The 21,253-nt window shown below is 37.0% G+C and overlaps 1 protein-coding gene across 1 annotated transcript in view; it reads right to left on the reverse strand.

Moving 5' to 3' along the window:
* Positions 1-1,215: 1,215 nt before the first annotated feature.
* SLC9C1 (solute carrier family 9 member C1) overlaps positions 1,216-21,253 on the reverse strand; it is a 96,597-nt gene continuing 76,559 nt past the window's right edge. The window contains exons 23-26 of the mRNA XM_012787465.3: positions 10,824-10,934; positions 10,508-10,693; positions 8,533-8,659; positions 1,216-1,253 (exon numbers count right to left, since the gene is read on the reverse strand). Coding sequence (XP_012642919.1) covers positions 1,216-1,253; positions 8,533-8,659; positions 10,508-10,693; positions 10,824-10,934 — 462 coding nt within the window. The remainder of the gene's footprint in view (positions 1,254-8,532; positions 8,660-10,507; positions 10,694-10,823; positions 10,935-21,253) is intronic.

Below are 21,253 nucleotides of genomic sequence, written 5' to 3' on the forward strand. Positions count from 1 at the left end.
CTAGGGAAGCTTTGAAATAAAGCTTCCTTAAGAAGTTTCCTAAATACTTCAGAGAGAATGAACATCCTGCTTTCATGTGGGGTGGGAACTTGGGTGTTAAAGAAGAGTATCATTCCCTTGAAGGCCAGGGCACTGGGATGGACATGCCAGAAACATCCTCCACTTCCCCACAGAGCCTAGAGTCACCTTTCTTTCAACGTATTTTTGTGAGGAGAGGTTAGAGGGAGAAGACACCTGTGTTCTCAGAAGTTTATACCTGGTTCTATTAGAGCAAATAGACTTAATTGATACAAAACATTTCCTTAATAACTAAATACACAGTTTTCTGGCCCACGTATCCTTAGCAGAGCTTTCTCAGATTCTGGGTAGTATAATAAGCATCTCTTGGAATGATATAACCAACCTGGCAAATACTAAAATTGAAAATGAATTTTCTACTCCATCTCCATGTGAAGCTCCCTAAGATCCAGGCACCAGGTAGGCTGATGTAAATGCAGTGAGGTATTTTCACTGTATTTCTCTCTGCTCAGTTTCAATTCCAGGGCCCTATAGTGCTTCATAACTTGGGATCCTATTGCAAAGTTGGTCTGGGGCTTTGAAGATCCAACAATCTTCAAAGTGACCTAAGTTCATAGCCAACTATGAAATTGATCAATACTTTTGAGGAACTTTCTAAATAACTTAGATCAGTCTGGGATTAGATGATATTAGAGCACTTATTATTGAGATTCTGCTCTGTGCCAGGCATGGTGAACACAGGCCAACTGCCATCAGGCTGGAAGATCCCAGATGCTTAACCGAGGCTGCACCAGAAGCCTATACAGACCAGTGCAAGTTGCGGCCCAGGTAGAAAGGGGTCAGGTATGCTGCAACTGTAGCCATTCCTGGTAAGGCCTGGTTGCTAATGTAATTCAAGACAGGTAGTCTAGCATTTCTTAAACTTTGTTTTTCTTTGTCATTTCTCTAATATTTACCTATATATATATTTGTGTATATATATATACATAAACATATATATATACATAAATATATATATATATAATTTCCACTGTACCCAGTGCCAAGAGAAACTTTTCATACCAAAACCTACAAAATGATTAGCAGGTGAACTTTTTTAGAAAAAGAGAAAAATATCGGTAGTTTCTATAAAATTCAGACTCTCTTTTACACAAAATAAAACTTTAAAATACTTTAAATTTACCTTCTTAATATTTTTTACTCAGGAATGATTTCTTCAAACATTTTATTTGGACCTGTTTCAAAAAAGACAGTGTTAGTTCAATCACTGACACAGTTACTGTTTCAGTTATCCAACTGTCAAATTATTAATTCATTAGGTTGAAATCACACTCAGGATCTGTGATTTGAAATTTGTAGTAATCTCAACTGGTGGGAAGAAGATCATGTTTTAAGAAAGGTTTAAAAGTATTTTATTATAAAGGTTATATAACAAATGTGTAGAAAGTTTGGAAAGTATAGTGACAAAATCATCCATTGTCCCAATAACCCCAATACTTCTTTTTAAATTTTAGCATACTACAGGGGTACAAATGTTTAGATTACATATATTGCCTTTGCTCCCCTCCTCGAGTCAGAGCTTCAAGCATGTCGATCCCCTAGACGGTGCACACCACACCCATTAGGTGTGAATATACCCATCCCCCCCCACCTTCCCTACACCCAGTGAATGTTACTACTATATGTGCACATAAGTGTTGGTCAGTTAATACCAATATGATAGTGAGTGCATGTGGTGCTTGCTTTTCCATTCTTGTGATACTTTACTTACTAGAATGGGTTCCAGCAATATCCAGGATAATATAAAAGGTGCTATATCACCATTGTTTTTTTGTGGCTGAGTAGAATTCCATGGTATACATATACCACATTTTATTAATCCACTCATGTATTGACAGGCACTTGTGTTGTTTCCACATCTTTGCAATTGTGAATTGTGCTGCTATAAATATAAAATAGTTTAAATTCCTCATACATTCTGGTTATTAATCCCTTGTCAAATTGATAGTTTGCAAATATTTTCTCCCATTCTGTAGATTGTCTCTTCCCTTTTTTGGTTGTTTCCTTTGCTGTGCAGAGCTTTTTAGCTTGAAGGAATACCATTTCTCTATGTTTACTTTGGTTGCCTATGCTTTTGATATCTTAACAAAAAATCTTTGTCCAGACCAATGTCCTGTAGCATTTCCCCCAATGTTTTCTTTTAGTAGGTTCAAAATTTCAGGTCTTAAATTTAGTCTTTTATCCACTTTGAGTTGTTTTTTATATATGGTGAAAGTATCATTCTTAGTATCATTCTTCTGCATATAGATCTTCAGTTTTCCTAGCACCATTTATTAAAGAGACAATCCTTTCCTCCATGTATGTTCTTGGTGGCCTTTGTCAAAAATTAATCGGCTGTAAGTGTGGGTTTATTTTTTGGTTCTCTGTTCTGTTCCATGTGTCTGTTTTATGCCAATACCATGCTATTTTGGTTACTATAGCTCTGTAGTATAGTTTCAAATCTACTGGTGAGTTAAGAAAATTTCTTTTTGTGTTTTCTTTAATTTTTTCCAACAGTGTTTTAGTTTTCCTTTTAGAGATCTTTCATTTCTTTAGTTAAATTTATTCTTAAGTATTTTACTTTTCTGTGGCTGTTATAAATGAAATTGCTTTTTAAATTTATTTCTCAGATTGATCACTATTGGCCTATGTAAATGCTACTGATTTATGTATATCAATTTTGTATCTGCAACTTTACTGAATTCATTTATCAGTTTTAAGAGTTGTTTGGTGGCATCTTTAGGTTTTTCTAAATATATGATCATGTTGTCTGCAAACAAGGATAATTTGACCTTTTCCTTTCCAATTTGGATGCCCTTTATTTATTTTTCTTGTCTAACTGCTTTTGCTAGGACTTCTAGTTCTATGTTGACAAGAGTGGTAAAAGTGAGCATCCTTGTCTTATTCTAAATCTTAGTAAAAAGTTTTCAATTTTTCCCTATTCAGTACTATATTAGCTGAGGACTTGTCATATCTGGCTTTTATTTTGTTGAGTATGTTCCTTCTATACAAATTTGTTGAAAAATTTTATCATGAAGGGATGTTAAATTTTTTGAACGCTTTTTCTGCATCTATTAAAATGATCATATGGTTTTTGTCCTTGATTCTGTTGATGCGATATATTATGTTTATGGATGTATATATGTTGAACCATTCTTGTATCTCTGAGATGAATCCCAGTTGATCATCATGAATGATCTTTTTAATGTGTTGTTGAATTCAGTTAGCTAGTATTTTGTTGTGGATTTTTATCTATTTTGATTAGGGATATTGACCTGTAGTTTTCTTTTCTTTGTTGTGGCCTTGTCTGTTTTTAGTAACAGGATAATGCTGGCCTAGTTGAATGAGTTTGAAAGAATTTTTTCCTTTTCAATATTCTGAAATAGTTTGAGTGGAACTGGTGTTAGTTTTTGTTGAAATGTTTGTTAGAATTTAGCAGTAAATCCAACAGGTCTTGGGCTGTTCTTTGATGGAAACTTTTTATTACCACTTTAATCTCATTATTAATTATTGGTCTGTTCAAACTTTCTATTTCTTCATGGTTGTATGTGTCCAGGAATTTATCCATTTCTTCAACATTTTCTAATTGGTCAGTGTATGGTTATTCATAGTTGTCTATGATGATTCTTTGTATTTCTATGGTATTAGTGTAATGTTTCCTTTTTCATCTCTGATTTTATTTATTTGGGTTTTCTCTCTACTTTGCTTGATACTTCATTTTATTGTTGCTGATCTGGTACCCAAGTTGCAAAACAATGTCCTCTGAACTTTTCTCTTTCCCTCAACTGGAAGAAGACTCCCTGAGCTGCACTGCCTATAGTTGGGGTTGGCCAACTCCCCGAGGTATGTATACCCTAAGTCCCCTGGCTCTGAGCCAGCACAGCCACAGGAATTGCCCAAGTACCGCACCTTTGTGGCCTGAATGCCTTACCTAATTTACTCCAGGCCCAGGCTGCTTTTTTGTCAACTGGTGGTGAGGCTAACTGGAACTCAGGTTTCAAGGTAGAGAATTTCTCTCTGCCTGGACTGGTCTACTTTTCTTAGTCTAGCTAAAAGTTTGACAATTTTGGTTATCTTTTCAAAAAATAATGTTTTCTTTTTTGTATCTTTTGTATTTTATCTTTAGTCTCAATATCATTTACTTCTGCTCTGATCTTTATTTATTTTTTTCTTCTACTAACTTGGGGTTTGGTTTGTTCTTGTTTTTTTAGTTCCTTGAGATGCATCATTAGGTTGTTTACTTAACGTCTTTCTATTTCTTGATGTAGGCATTTATTGCTATAAGCTACATAATACTGCTTTTGCTGTATCCAATAGGTTCTGGTATGTTGTGTTTCTATTTTCATTTGTTTCAAGACATTTTTTAATTTCTTTCTTAAGTTTTTCATTGACCCATTGGTCATTCAGTAGCATGATGTTTAATTTCCATGTAATTGTACAGTTTTCAAAGTTCATTTTGTTATTGATTTCTAGTTTTGTTCCATTGTGTTCTGAAAAGATACTTGATATAATTTCAAACTTTTTGAAATTGTCGAGACTTGTTTCGTGGCCTCACATATGGTCTATACTGGGGGAGGAGTGATGTGGGCACTCCCTTATGGCCACCAGCAAAGCCAGCTTACCTCTGATGTTTATTCAAAGCCTCAGAGTGCTCTTAAGTCAGCAGGTGATGAATCCTGCCAGGACTGAGTCCTTTCCTTCACGGCAGCATGTTCCTTCTGGCCCAAGATAGGTCCAGAAATGCCTTCCAGGAACTAAGGCCTGGAGTCAGGGGCCTCAGGAGTTTGCTTGATACTTCATTTTATTGTTGCTGATCTGGTACCCAAGTTGCAAAACAATGTCCTCTGAACTTTTCTCTTTCCCTCAACTGGAAGAAGACTCCCTGAGCTGCACTGCCTATAGTTGGCGTTAGCCAACTCCCCGAGGTATGTATACCCTAAGTCCCCTGGCTCTGAGCCAGCACAGCCACAGGAATTGCCCAAGTACCGCACCTTTGTGGCCTGAATGCCTTACCTAATTTACTCCAGGCCCAGGCTGCTTTTTTGTCAACTGGTGGTGAGGCTAACTGGAACTCAGGTTTCAAGGTAGAGAATTTCTCTCTGCCTGGACTGGTCTAAATTCTCCCTCTTTGGACACTGGCAAAATTCTGCCCTGTTCTGGGTTCCCCTACTCCAGGGTGGCCCTGGATTTCAATGCAGAGTCCCACAATCATTTCACTTTCCCCCTCCCAGGTACACACATTCTCTCTCCACTCAGTGTGCTGGTGTGATACTGCTGGGGGATGGGGAGTCTGCCCCCCTCAGTGCCTCTTTTCTTGATATAATGTTAAAACCAGGTAATATGAGGGCTCATCTGATTTTTGGTTCTTCTGAAAGTGCTTGCTGGCATAGATAGTTGTTGAATTTGGTGTTTGTGTAGAGGGATGATTACTGGAACATTCTATTTGGCCATCGTGCTCTGCCCCTCTATCATGTCTTATGTATTAATTTACTTTCCAATGGTTATGTGTTTGACCTTTGTTTACCAGCAGGGGTTCTCTGTTGTCTCAAAAGAACTGGTCTGTGAAATGCCTGGTACTCTGAGTTCCCTGCTTAGCCCTAGATGGGAGAACAAAGCTGGGCGGGACTGGACCACCAAACTCACCCACAGATATCTCAACGATAAGCACAGGCTTCAGCCCTCCCAGGAGTGATGGGCGGCTCCCACTGAATTGCACCAAGGTCTCCGCAAGGGGGAGGGGACAGTAACAGCTCTGTGTCTTAGCCAGGAAGAATCGTGGTCTGCATCCCTATCATCTGGGGCTCATGACTCTCAGCTCAGTCAGACACTGTGCCTTCACTGAGAGCCACAGTGAATGCCTGTCCCATAGCTTTCTCCTAAATGGTTTTGGGGCTTCCCTCAGCCCCAAACAAATAGCTTTGTGGCTTGCTAACTCTCCTCTCCAGGGAAATCTGCTCTGTACATACAGAGGAAGAGGGTCCCAGCCTTTTGATATGTGCCAGTGAGTACCAGCTGTTGTGTTGCTGCCAGTTTGGGTCAGCCCAACCTCAGAACCCTGGGGGAATGTTCAGGTGCCAGTGGTAGTGGACTAGGTTAGATAGTCCCCAGTTCCCAGGTCCCTGGATGGCAGAACCAGACCAGGACTGAGCTGGCAAACTTGTCTTTAGGCCCTCTTGTGTTCAGGTGCTGTCTGTGACAGGGTGGGGTGGGCTGATCGCCTGGCTGCTGGCAGAATGCTCAAGCAGGGGCAGGGCAGTTGCTATGGGCCTGTCACTGGGGAGGGCAGGCCTGTCTAAGCAGGCGTAGCAGAGACAGGCATCCAAGTGGCTTGCAGAAGGCAGTGGGGGGCACCAAGGTTGCAGATCTCTGGGGGATGGGCTCCCCAAAAGGTGCTGCCAAGCTACAGCTACAATGAAGAGTGGGCCCTCCTCAGTGGAGGGAGGCAGCTGAGGGGTACACGGTCTACTCACAGCCCCTCATCTTTCACCAACAGCAGCAGTAGTATCTGTCATTGGAGTGCACAAAAGGGTCCAGCTCCCCACTCCTTCCCTGGCCCAGTAGCATCAGCAGAAACAATGGCAGTGGCAGCTCAAACCTCTAGGGGCTGGGCCACCCAAATGTTAGCAGGTTGCAGCTGAACTTGCCACCAGTGAGGGAGGGCCCTCTCAGTGGAGGCTGGCATCTGTGGGGCACACTGACTACTCCTATCTCTTTCCCTCAGCAGTGTCTGTCCTTGGGGCACAAGAAAGTGCCCAGCCTCCCTGCTCCCTCCATGGGCCTGTGGCTTTGGTAGCTCCAGAGCAAGATAGAGACCTCTGGGGGCTAGGGTTCTCTGAATGGTGCTGAGCTGTAGCTGCTCAGGACTTGAAAGCCTGTGGGAATACATGCAAATTTGAGCAATGCCTCTGAGAAATATCAAGGCAGCTCCCTGCATTAGTTTGGGGGCCCGGAAGGGTCTAGGGGATCTCTCATAGCTAAGATTCTATAAGTCCCTGGCAGGAGTGTGGAACCCAAGGGACCTCTCACTCACTTTGCCTGCATCAGGGAACTTCTCCCGTCTTCCTGCTAATCTTGGCCAAGCAGGCTGGCTGACTTCCCTCTCCTCTGCTTTCCTGCTTCCTCTCACTTCTCTGTTGAATTTCAGCATTCTCTCTTGGACTATCTATTTGAACACGAATATCTACTCAATAATTTTGATTCCTTTCTGTGGGAGAGGTACACACTGGCTGGCTGCATCTAGTCAGTGATCTTGAACTGGAACCTGTCAGTGCTTAATCTTAATGTTGGTGGGGACATGTGCAATGACAATATTTTGTGTCCATGTAGATTCAAAATTACATAATTGTGACATAATAAATATAAAATTCATTTAAAATTAGCAACATAATGTTATATCATTGGTATTTTTACTGGACATATATCATTAGTCTTTTCTAAGTTAGGATATGAAAAATTAATTTTTAATGCCTATGTAATATTCAATGTTGATTGTTGTGTTTATTTAATGAACCATTTATTTATCATTATATACTCTGATTTTTTATTTTTATAAATAATGCTCAATTATTCATTTTTATTTTTTGTTTGGTTTATATCTTTAGGATAAATGTTTAGAGATTATATAATTTAATCAAAGGATATAAACACTTTCATGGCTTTTGGAATCTCTTGATAAATTTACTATTTATTAATTTATACTGGTATCAACAAAGTAAGAATATATATTAGATTCACTACTTTTTTTTGGTCAATAGGTATTATAATTCTTTTAAAAACTCACGAATTAAATGGACCAACTATTTTATTTGCTTTTTTATTGACAATGTTTTCCACATTTTGTTTTCAGCATAAGTTTTCATCTGTGAATTGTCCTTTGCTTATCTCTTGTTTCTTAATATTTTTATTGACATCAGAATTTTAAAATTAATTTCTATATTTCTAAATTTAAAACATTATTTCCCCTTTAGTGAAATGACAAATATTAAATTCTATTACTGTTATTTATTTTATAATTTCATTCTTTACTATTCAATTTTTAAATAAATCTCAAACTTACTTTCCAAATTTAAATGAATGGCTTAATAATAGTTATTAAATAATTATTTATGATTAAATTTTTATTATGTAAAATTTGTGTGAAGAATAGGCTTTATATCAAGATTATCCATCTAGTTCTAGTGATTTATGTCTACTGTTCAGATAGTAAGCTATTTAAAATATTTTAATTTGGGGGAGGAGCTAATAATTCCCTAATCTTTTTCATAGCATCTTGATAATTATGCATGCTTATTCTTATAGATGAAATATACAATAATTTTTAGGCATAACTTCAACATTCTCAGTCTGGCTTCATATATTAAATTTCAAATATGGCAATTAAAAGGATTCCTCAATACAACAGTTTCCAAATACTTCTATGGCTATTCTATGAAAGGAAAGTAAATTCTCCTAATTGCTCAAAGAAATTTAACTCACCTATTGATCCTGGTACATGTGAAACTTCAGGTGTACGTCGATACTTCCTAGCATTCCATCTAAATTGTTCCGTATTAGTCAAAGTTTGAATAATCATTACTTTTGTGAAATTTTCAATGCCTTGTATCTAAAAGTTGGCAGAGTGCAAGTTAATTTCTGAGCAGATATCATATGATTAAATGTTTCTCTGGTAAGCTATTATTTCAGGCCCTCTCTAAACATCTGGGAGATAATTGAAAGTGTCAATAAATCAACACAAATAAGATAGATATCTTAAAATACCTGGATATGTTGGTTTTGTGAAAGTTAATATTCCATGTACTTTCACTGATTTTAAATATTTTGTTTATTTCTATTCCAAATGAGAGAACGATTGAATTAATTGAATTAATCATCAATGGCTCCTTAAAAACTCACCCAGAGTTTTTCTATATGGCATAAAGTATAAAAAACAATGGATTTTTAAAAATCATTCTACTTTGTGGTTGTATTTACTATGCTTTGAATCACATTAGTATCTAAATTCACTGTGAGCAGGGTTCTACGTCTAGGGGAGTAGTTAGAGTTGAGCAGGCTTCAATGTGCCTTGAGAACTCTTGCTTGGTTGTCTAAATTCCCAATCAACACCCACACCAAAGCTCTGTTACGTGTTCAAAACAGAGGTAGGGAGCACCATAGTTAAAAATGTTTCACTTCTCTCTGGGCATCACCCCAGTGCTGGTGGTGTCCACTTAGAAAATTTTCTTGTGACCATTTTTCACCTTGGATCCCTCCCATGGCCACCTCACCTTTTTTATGTGTCCTGTATCTATCCTGTAAGTACTTCCATCATAGCTGTAAACATTTTATTAATATGTTCATGTTTACATATTTTTTCTTTCCCCTTGGTTGAGAGGTCTCTTGAGGGTAAGCTGTAAATCTCATTTGTCTTTATCACTTCAGCATCTAGCACTGTTTCTGTCATATATTAATTGCTTAAAATACATAAATACATTTAAGTGTAATTGACTCTTGGTATCTCTTCCAATTTATTTTCTGGACCTGTACTTTTTTTTTTTTTTTGAGACAGAGTCTTGCTCTGTTGTCCAGGCTAGGGTGCCGTGGCATCAGCCTAGCTCACAGAAACCTCAAACTCCTGGGCTCAAGCAATCCTTCTGCCTCAGCCTCCCAAGTAGCTGGGACTACAGGCATGTGCCACCATGCCCAGCTAATTTTTTTCTATATTTTTAGTTGTCCAATTAATTTATTTCTATTTTTAGTAGAAACGGGGTCTCGCTCTTGTTCAGGCTGGTTTCAAACTCCTGACCTTGAGCGATCCTCCCGTCTTGGCCTCCCAGAGTGCTAGGATTACAGGTGTGAGCCACCACACCTGGCCTGTGCCTGTATTTTATATGTCCCTTGATTCTTTTTGATGTGTGTCTCTCTTATTCTCCCCCAAACTCACACAAATATACACATGTACATGTATGCACACATACATATAGTGTTCTTTTCTTATATACAGAGCTCAGGTTCTCATTTTGATTGGCAGGGGAACTTAAATATGAGAACACTTTCACTTTTACATTCACTTTCAAAATAGCTGTGGAAAACTGTTACTCAATTCAGCATGGATCTGGCAGCACCTTTCTGGAGTACCGTTGACACAGCCTTACTGCAATGTGTAAAAGAAATACATAGGCCCTCTTTTGCCATGTATAACTGCACCAAAGTCTAACTGTGACCAAAATGTACAACTAGGCCTGCTTTATAGGCACTGGATGGGAATAGATTGTGCTTGGTCTACCAAGCGCCAAGGCAATCAATGAGCTTGGTGAGTGTGTATGGGTGTGGGTGTGCGTATGGGTGTTTAAAGAGTGGTAGGGGAAAGGGGGAGGATGAAAGGTGGAAAGCTTAAGATTATAGCAACACTTTTTGGATGTTAACACACTGTTGGACATATGACATATGAACACATGAATCAATATTTCTTTACCTGATGGCATGTTATAGGAATCAAGAAAGGAGCCTTATATGCTTTTCGTAACTGACAATCTTCTACAGCTCCATTTATGAGGATAACATAGGTTACAGTTTCATCATAGATATTAATTTTGGTGTTCTTTGGTATATCTTTTACTTGAATATTAGAGAGCTTTAATTGCAGCTTGTAGTTCCAATTCTGTAACAAAAACACCATTTCATAGTTTATTATTTGTTTATGATGTTTAATATAAATTCATAGTCATTTTCTAATATTTTAATGCAATTCCATTCAGAGAGAAAGACAAGTTTACGCAAAGACATCTTACCTCATAAGACAAGTGTTCCCTGATTTTGCTAGCAGTAATAGCAAGTCCAATTTTTTGCCACATTTTATGCTCAAAAGCTTCATGCAAGTGGTGTTTGGAAATAAAACATATCTAGAAAAAGGATATATACTTGATATTTTATTCTGTGCATCTATGGTTTAAAGTATAATGTTTTCTTCTTTATATATAATATTAAAGCTAAGAATTTAATCATGTAAGATTCACATTATGGCCTGGCAACCTAACAAAATGTATTTATAGTAAACATTTTTGTGATATTGTCATATTAAATTTTAAAAGGCCAGATGATCCAAGGAGAGGTTCTTTATAATTCTTTTTTAAAAATTACATATACTTATGGGGTATAATGAAATGTTTTGATATATAGATACAAAAATATATATACACATTGTGGAAAGATTCAATCAAGCTAATTAACATATTCATCACCTCATATACTTGCTGTTTTTAAATTGACAAATAATGATTATATATATTCATAGGGTACAATGTGATGTTTTGATATATATATACTTTGTAGAAAAATTCAATTAAGCTAATTAAAATATCTACTACCTCAACAACTTACAATTTTTTTATGATGAGAACATTAAAATCTATTCTTTTAGCAATTTTGAAATATATAATACATTATTATTAACTGTGGCTACCATGCAGTGCAACAGATCACTGAACTTATTCCTCCAGTCTAACAGAAATATTGTACCATTTAATCAACATCTCTTTCTCCATCGCTCTCCCTCCCCTAGCCCTATCTCCAATCTCTGTTAACTATCCTTCTACTCTCTATGAGAGTGACAATTTTAGATTCCACATATAAGTGAGATCTTCCTCTATTTTTCTTTCTGTGCCTGGCTTATTTCACTGAGCTTAATGTCCTCCATGTTTATTCATGTTGTTGCATATGACAGAATTTCCTTTCTTTTTTAGGGCTTCCTTCCTCTTTTAGGGCTGAATAATATCCCATTGTGTACATGTATCACATTTTCTTTATCCATTCCTCCATTAATGAACTCTTGTGTTGACTGTGTATCGTGGCTTGCGAATAATGCTGCAATGAACATGGGAGTGCAGATATCTCTTCAACATACTAATTTCATATCTTTTGGATATGTGCCCAGAATTGTAATTGTTGGATCATATGATAGTTTTATCTTAAAAATTTTAAGAAATCTCCATACTGTTTTCCACAAATGACTGTACAAATTTACATTCCCACCAAGAGTGTATAAAGGTTCTTTTTTCTCCTCATCCTTAATAACACTTATTATCTTGTGTCTTTTTGATAAAAGCCATTCTAGCAAGTGTGAATTGATACCTCATTGTAGTTTTAATTTGCATTTTTCTAATGATAGTGATGTTGAACTTTTTTTAATATACTTGTTGGCCATTTGTTTGTCTTCTTTTGAGTAATGTCTGTTCAGGTCCTTTGCCCATTTTTAATTGTATTATTTGTTTTCTTGCTATTGAATTTGAGTTTCTTTAATATTTTGAAAATTAAACTCTTATCAGATTATGGTTTGCAGATATATTATTATAGATTCTGAAAAAAATAGACAACAAATTACTAAAAATAAAGATGTTTTAAAATAAAGATGTTTCTAAAAATACACTGAGAGGAGTAAACATTTTAGGCAATAATAAAATGCATATGCTAAGAATTAACAGACTATTTGTTACTAAGAATAAAGTTGCTATGAATATTCACATACAAGTTTTGCATACATTATTTTTATTACATTGGTGCAAAAATAATTGCAGTTTTGGACCTTGAATTTTTAATCATTATAACTAGGCTCAAACACATCTTTTTTTTTTTTTTTTTTATTTTGGCATATTATGGGGGTACAGATTTTAAGGTTTCAATAAATGCCCATTCTCCCCTCCCCCCACAAGTCTGAGTCTCCAGCATGACCATCCCCCAGATGGTGCACATCTCACTCATTATGTATGTATATACCTGCCCCCCTCCCCCCACCCACCTGCCCAACACCCTATTACTGTAGTACCTATGTGACCACTTAGGTGCTGTTCAGTTAATACCAATTTGTTGGTGAGTATATGTGGTGCTTGTTTTTCCATTCTTGGGAAACTTCACTTAGTAGTATGGGTTCCAGCTCTAACCAGGAAAATATAAGATGTGCTATGTCACCATTGTTTCTTAGAGCTGAATAGTACTCCATGGTATACATATACCACATTTTATTAATCCATTCTTGGATTGATGGGCACTTGGGCTGTTTCCACAGCCTTGCAATTATGAATTGTGCTGCTATAAACATTCGAGTGCAGGTGTCTTTCTTGTAGAGTGTCATTGGATCTTTTGGGTAGATGCCCAGCAATGGGATTGCTGGATCAAATGGTAGAATCACTTGTATCACTTTAAGATATCTCCATATTGCTTTCCACAGAGGTTGAACTAGTTTGCAGTCCCACCAACAGTGTAGGAGTGTTCCTCTCTCTCCGCAACCACGCCAGCATTTATTGTTTGGAGATTTTTTGATAAAGGCCATTCTCACTGGGGTTAAGTGATATCTCATTGTGGTTTTGATTTGCATTTCCCTGATGATTAGAGATGTTGAGCATTTCTTCATATGTTTGGTGGCCATTCTTCTGTCTTCTTTAGAAAAATTTCTGTTCAAGTCCTTTGCCCACTTTTTTGTTTCTTTTTTTTATTTCGGCATATTATGGGGGTACAGATTTTAAGGTTTCAATAAATGCCCATTTCCTCCCCTCCCCCCAAAAGTCTGAGTCTCCATCATGACCATCCCCTAGATGGTGCGCATCTCACTCATTATGTATGTATATACCCGCCCCCTTCCCCCCTCCCACCTGTCCAATATCCTATTACTGTAGTACCTATGTGTCCACTTAGGTGCTACTCAGTTAATACCAGTTTGCTGGAGAATATATCTGGTGCTTGTTTTTCCATTCTTGGGATACTTCACTTAGTAGTATGGGTTCCAGCTCTAACCAGGAAAATATAAGATGTGCTATATCACCGTTGTTTCTTAGAGCTGAATAGTACTCCATGGTATACATATACCACATTTTATTAATCCATTCTTGGATCGATGGACACTTGGGCTGTTTCCACAGCCTTGCAATTATGAATTGTGCTGCTATAAACATTCGAGTGCAGGTGTCTTTTTTGTAGAGTGTCATTGGATCATTTGGGTAGATGCCCAGCAATGGGATTGCTGGATCAAATGGTAGATTCACTTGTATTGCTTTAAGGTATCTCCATATTGCTTTCCACAGAGGTTGAACTAGTTTGGAGTCCCACCAACAGTGTAGGAGTGTTCCTCTCTCTCCGCAACCACGCCAGCATTTATTGTTTGGAGATTTTTTGATAAAGGCCATTCTCACTGGGGTTAAGTGATATCTCATTGTGGTTTTGATTTGCATTTCCCTGATGATTAGAGATGTTGAGCATTTCTTCATATGTTTGTTGGCCATTCTTCTGTCTTCTTTAGAAAAATTTCTGTTCAAGTCCTTTGCCCACTTTTTAATGGGGTTATTTGATTTTTTCTTCCTAATTTTCGTGAGTTCTAAGTATATTCTAGTTATCAGTCCCTTATCGGATGCATAGGATGCAAAAATTTTCTCCCATTCTGTAGGTTGTCTGTTTACTTTCATGACTATTTCTTTGGCTGTGCAGAAGCTTTGTAGTTTGATCATGTCCCATTTATTTATTTTTGTTGCTGCTGTGATTGCCTTTGGGGACTTCTTCATAAACTCTTTGCCCAGGCCAATGTCTAGGAGAGTGTTTCCAACTTTTTCCTCTAGAGTTCTAATAGTTTCATACCTTAGGTTTAAGTCTGTTATCCAGCGTGAGTTGGTTTTTGTGAGAGGTGAAAGGTGTGGGTCCTGTTTTAGCCTTCTACAGGTGGCTATCCAGTTTTCCCAACACCATTTATTGAAGAGGGATTCTTTTCCCCATCGTATGTTTTTGTCTGGTTTGTCAAAGATGAGATGGCTATATGAGGATGGTTTTATATCAGGATTCTCACATCTGTTCCACTGATCAATGTTCCTATTTTTGTGCCAATACCATATTGTTTTAATTACTACAGCTTTGTAGTATAGTTTGATATCTGGCATATTAATGCCTCCCATTTTGTTTTTGTTGCCCAGAAGTGCTCTTGATATTCGGGGTCTTCTTTGGTTCCATATGAAGCGTAAAAGTATTTTTTCTGTATCTGTGAAGAATGCTGATGGGATTTTAAAAGGTATTGCTTTGAATCTGTAGATCAGTTTGGGTAGTATAGACATTTTGATGATATTGAGTCTACCGATCCACGAGCATGGTGTGGATTTCCATCTGTTTACATCCTCTGCTATTTCCTTCCTCAGTGTTTCATAGTTCTCCCTGTAGAGGTCTTTTACGTCCTTGGTTAAGTATATTTCTAGGTACTTTAATTTCTTTGTTGCTATTGTGAAGGGAATTGAGTCTTTGATTTGGTTCTCAATTAGATTGTTGTTGGCGTATATGAATGCCTCTGATTTCTGTGTATTGATTTTGTATCCTGAGACTTTACTAAATTCATTGATCAGTTCCAGGAGTATCTTGGTTGAATCCTTGGGGTTTTCTAGATACAATATCATATCATCAGCAAACAGTGAAAGTTTGATCTCTTCTGCCTCTATTTGGATGCCTTTGATTCCATTTTCCTGTCTGATTGCTGTAGCCAAGACTTCCAGTACTATGTTGAACAGAAGTGGAGATAGTGAGCAGCCTTGTCTGGTTCCAGTTCTAAGTGGGAATGATTTCAATTTTTCCCCATTCAGTATGATGTTGGCTATGGGTCTGTCATATATGGCTTGTATCATTTTTAGGTATGTCCCTTCTATGCCTATTTTCTTAAGTGTTCGTATCATGAAAGGGTGTTGAATTTTGTCAAAAGCTTTTTCTGCATCTATTGAGAGAATCATGTGGTCTTTGTTTTTGCTTCTGTTTATGTGGTGAATTGCATTTATAGATTTACGTATGTTGAACCATCCCTGCATCCCTGGGATGAAGCCCACTTGGTCGTGGTGGATTATTTTTTTGATAAGTGTCTGGATTCGGTTAGCTAAGATTTTGTTGAAAATTTTTGCATCTATATTCATTAGGGATATTGGTCTGTAGTTTTCTTTTTTTGTTGCATCCTTTCCTGGTTTTGGGATCAGAGTAATATTCGCTTCATAAAAGGTGTCAGGGAGGTTTCCGTTCTTCTCGATGTTGTGGAATAGTTTCTGCAAGATAGGTACTAGTTCTTCTTTGTATTATGGTAAAATTCGAGTGTGAAGCCATCTGGACCGGGACTTTTCTTTTTAGGGAGATTTTTAATTGCTGTTTCTATTTCAGCTGTTGAGATTGGTCTGTTCAGGGAATCTATTTCTTCCTGGTTGAGCCTAGGGAGGCTGTGCGTTTCTAGAAATTTGTCCATTTCCTCCACATTTTCCAGTTTGTGTGCATAAAGATTTTTGTAGTATTCATAAATTGTATCTTGTATCTCTTTGGGATCAGTTGTGATATCTCCTTTTTTATTCCTGATGGAGCTTATTAGAGATTTCTCTTTTCTGCTTTTCGTTAGCTTAGCCAATGGTGTGTCAATTTTGTTTATTTTTTCAAAGAACCAACTTTTTGTTTTATTAATCTCCTGAATAGCTTCCCTGTTTTCAATTTTGTTTAGTTCTGATTTGATCTTGTTGATTTCACTTCTTCTGCTGGGTTTGGGGTTGGTCTGTTCTTCTTTTTCCAGCTCTTTGAGTCGTTTCATTAGATTGTCTATTTGTGATCTTCTTGTCTTTTGGTTTTAGGCATTTATGGAGATAAACTTTCCTCTCAGAACTGCTTTAGCTGTGTCCCAGAGGAGTTGATAACTTGTCTCTCCATTGTCGTCAAACATATCTTTATTAATCAAAATAGGAACCATTACAATAAACATATTTTTGCCAATGAGAGATAAATTTGTTTATTCCTGTAGCGTAAAAATCCATGCTTCAGGATTCAGTGTGAACTCTTGGAAAGCATTTACTGCATACTGCTGGTTATGGAGGCGTTTTCCCTGCAAAAAGTTGTCAATATGCTTGGTTGGTGAGAGGTCAGGTGAATATGGCAGATGAGGCAAAACTCTATAGCCCAATTCGTTCAACTTTTGAAGTGTTGGTTGTGAGTCCTGAGATTGGACGTTGTTGTGGAGAAGAATCGGGCCCTTTCTGCTGACCAATGAATGCCGGCTGCAGGCCTTGCAGTTTTTGGTGCATCTCATTGATTTGCTGACCATACTTCTCAGATGTCATGGTTTCACCAAGAGTCAGAAAGCTGTAGTGGCTCAGACCAGCAGCAGACCACCAAACAGTGACCATGACCTTTTTTTGGTGCAAGTTTGGCTTTGAGAAAAGTGCTTTTGAGCTGCTTCTCAGTCCAACTACTGAGGTGATCATTGCTGGTTCTCATATAAAATCCGTTTTTTGTCGCATGTCACAATCTGATCAAGAAATGGTTCGTTGTTGTTGTGTACAAGAAGAAAAGACAATACCTCAAAAAAGATGACTTTTTAAAATTTAGGTCAGCTTATGAGGCACCCGCTTATTCAGCTTTGTCACCTTTTTGCTTCAAATGCTGAATGGCTATAGAATGATCGACGTTGGGCTCTCATGTAGTTGTAAGAGCATCAGCTTCGATGATTGCTCTCAGCTGGTCATTGTTGACTTCCGATGGTTGACCACTGCACTCCTCATCTTCCAGGATGCCGTCTCCTTTGCGAATTTTTTTTTTTTTTTAGCATATTAGGGGTTTATAAATGTTTAGGTTACATATATTGCCTTTGCCCCGTCTGAGTCAGAGCTTCAAGTGTGTCTATCCCCCAGATAGTGTGCACTGCCCCCATTAGGTGTGAATAGCCCCATCCCCTCCAATGCACTGTAAGTTCGTTAGCAGTTACTGGGTCAAATATGTCATTGATGGTGTGAGTTATCTCTGCAGCTTCACAACTCATTTTGAACTCTAGTAAGAAAATTGCTCGAATTTGCTTTTTGTCTAACATCATTTCCATAGTCTAAAATAAATATAAAATAAACAGCAAGTAATAAGTCATTAACAAAAAAACATAAAGTGAGAAAATGCATTTTTCCTTACTTATAGATCTGATTTTCTGTCTGGTAGCATTTACCTTCTGCCTGAAAAATATTGTTTAGCATTTATTGTAGTGCAGATCTGATAGGGAGGAATTCCCTTAGCTTTTATTTATAGAAATGTGTTTTTTTCCTTCCTTTCTACAATTTAAGATGCTGTTCTCTGGAACCCATTCTACTAAGTGAAGTATCTCAAGAATGGAAAAATAAGCACACACACATGTACTCCCCAGCAAATTGGTATTAACGGATCAACACCTCAGTGGACATATAGGAGTAACATTTATCGGGTGTTGGGAGGGTGGGAGGGGGGAGGAGGGGATGGGTATATACAACCACAACGAGTAAGATGTACAACGTTTGGGGGATGGACATGCTTGAAGCCCTTACTCAAGAGGGGAGGGGGGCATGGGCAATATATGTAACCTTAACACTTGTACCCCCATAATACACTAAAATAAAAAACAATAAAGTAAAAATATTAAACTGTTGAGTTTTGCATTTAAAAAAAATAAGATGCTGTTCTATTGCTTTTTGGACTTCATTGTTTCTAATAAGAAGTCAGTAATATGATAATTCTTTTTCTGTTGTTCCCCAGGATACCATGTTGTCTTTGGCTACTTTTTGACTTTTTCTTTCTTTTCATTTCTTAGTAATTTGGCATGTGTGTGTGTCCGTGTGTGTGTTTGTACAGTTTTGTTTATCCTGTTTGAAATTCACTCAGTTTCTTGAAACTCTAAGTCAAGGCTTTTCATCAATGTGGGAAAATTTCGGTCATTATTTAAAAAATATTTCTTGTGCTCCATTCTCCTTCTCTTCTCCTTCTGCAACTTCCTTTATACATGTATTACACCATTTATATTACACCACTGATCTCTAGGGTCTCTGCATATTTTTAATAATGTTTTTTTCAGACTAAATTATTTCTATAATCTGTCTTCCAGTTCAGACTCCTTTTTATTGCCATCTCCAATCTGCTCTTTTTACTTTTAAAATTTCCATTTGGCTCTTTTCTATATTTCTGTATTATGCTGATATTTCCTATCTTTTTATCTTCAGGAGCATATTTCCTTTAATTATTAGACTATATTTCATTTTAATTATTTGAATCAATTTTTAGCTACTGCTTTAAAGTCTTTGCCCAGTGCATATTCTAGGAAATCTACATGTTGATTTATATTAAATGCCCCTCCCTCTTTTTTATACTTTAGGTCACAATTTCATGTTTTTTGCTTGTTTAGTAATTTGTGATTACTGGTGATATATAGAGATTCCAGATTTTTTAAAAATCGTCCTCTGAAAGTTGCTGATTTTTGTTATAGTAGGCAGTTCATTTACTGTCTGATCACCTTGAGCTTGTGTAGGCTGTATTTTACCATTTGCTTGTGTTAATCAGTAGAAAACTTTAGGTATTTTCCAAGGTAATATGAATTGGTGGTACTTATTCTCAAGTTACGTCTCCATCATGGATTCTGTCAGGGCTTTGTTAGGGTGGATTGAGAGCAAACCTTACTCTAGTTCATGATCTTTTCTCTTAAGGTCTGTTCTTTCTGACCTCTCAGCTAGATGCCTGTAGTTTTCAAAGATTTCTTCTTTCTGACAAAACTGAAACTTAAAAGTCAATAATCCCTGGAACTTCTTGAACCCTAGTATCTCTCTTCCATTCTTAACAATCTGGTCAATCTAGTTTTGTCTGATTCTGTGCATGTGAAGCCCAGCCTTCAACCAAGGACTTGTGGAGCCACCACACAGACACCTTGGGTCTCCTTTTGTGCAACTCTTTCTCCTACTTCCAGCTCTGCAGTTTCTGGCTGCAGATTCTAGCTTCCACAACTTTTGATGTTCCATTTCTCAGCACAGCAGGATAAAGATCTTCTGCTTGGGTTCCTTCTTGTTGCATCATAGTTTTAGGTAGGGAAATAGTTTTACATAGAGAGTGGATATAGGATTTACCTTGTGAATTTCTCTTCTCTCAAGGTTCTCAGACCTACACTGTCATTTTCAATGGCTGAAAACATTTGCCTTGTACTTTTTGTCAAGTTTTGTGGTTGTTTGTAGTGAGTGTACTAGTCTGCTACCAGTAACTTCATCATAACCTGAAGCAGAAATCTAGAGTGCTTTTATGAAAATACTGGGTATCATATAATTTCACTTTAAAATATTTTAACATATCAATGAATAGTAGAGACATTTAAAAGGTATAATGCAATTCTCTAACAGAAATTAAAATATTATCTAATATTCTGTACATATTAAAATTTCCTAAATTGTCTCAAATAGATCTCTTTGTAACTGGTCTGTTCAAGTTAGAACAACTGTATTTGGTCACTGTATCTCTTAAGTCCATTTTGAATAATTTTTCTTTGTTCGCTTTCCTTCTCCTTCCACACACATTTTATGGTATTGACTTATTGACAAAATCACATTAATTGTCCTGTAGAATAACCCATATTCTAAATTTAGCAAATTATTGCTTCATGGTGTCAATTAATTTTCTTCCCTTCTTAAGTGTATTTTCTATAAACTGGTTCAATCTGGGGGCTTGAAGAGCTTCAAGTTTTCTCTTTTCATGTGTGAGAAGACTTCTTGGGTGGTGCTAGTACTCATGCTCCATCACATCATGAGCTAAAATTTGTACCTGGTTGTCCCACTTTTATGGATGCTGAGGTTGACCAGTGTCCTTAGGTGGTATTCTCTTCATTATAAAGTTTCCCATTAACATTTCACTTAGTGGTTTTAGCATCAGTTGATGGTTGTTGCCTAGATTCATTATTTTATTAGAGATGACAAAATGGTGATTTTCCAATTCTCTCATTATGCATTAGCTGGAATTCTTTGTTAGCTGGAATTCTTCTATACTGAAGAATTTTTCCTCCTAATTTTTTTTTTATTCCTTTGAAAGAGTTCATAGACGAAAGGCAGGACAAATGTTTAATTCTTTTCCTTAAAAAATCTGTTTTCAGAACAATAAGATAAGATCCTAGCTACCTCATTGGAAATAAACAAAATTTGGTATCATTATCAACTTATGGATTTTTTACATATTTATGGAGTTTAATTGTTTGCAGTCATTATTCTTTTTGAGTTCAAAATAGGCCACTGGAAACCCCTGGTACTTGAGGACTTTTGTCATTAATCATGTCTAGGGAAACTTCCATCCACTTTGCTCAACTTTCTATTAATAGATTCTAGCCCTGACATTTTTATCTTCCTTATCCTTCAAATTACAATATTTATAGTTAACATATCTTATCCAATTTCCCCATAAAGAGCTCATATAACCATTT

This window comes from Microcebus murinus, chromosome 1 (assembly GCF_040939455.1).
Source record: "Microcebus murinus isolate Inina chromosome 1, M.murinus_Inina_mat1.0, whole genome shotgun sequence".
Classification (NCBI taxonomy): domain Eukaryota; kingdom Metazoa; phylum Chordata; class Mammalia; order Primates; family Cheirogaleidae; genus Microcebus; species Microcebus murinus.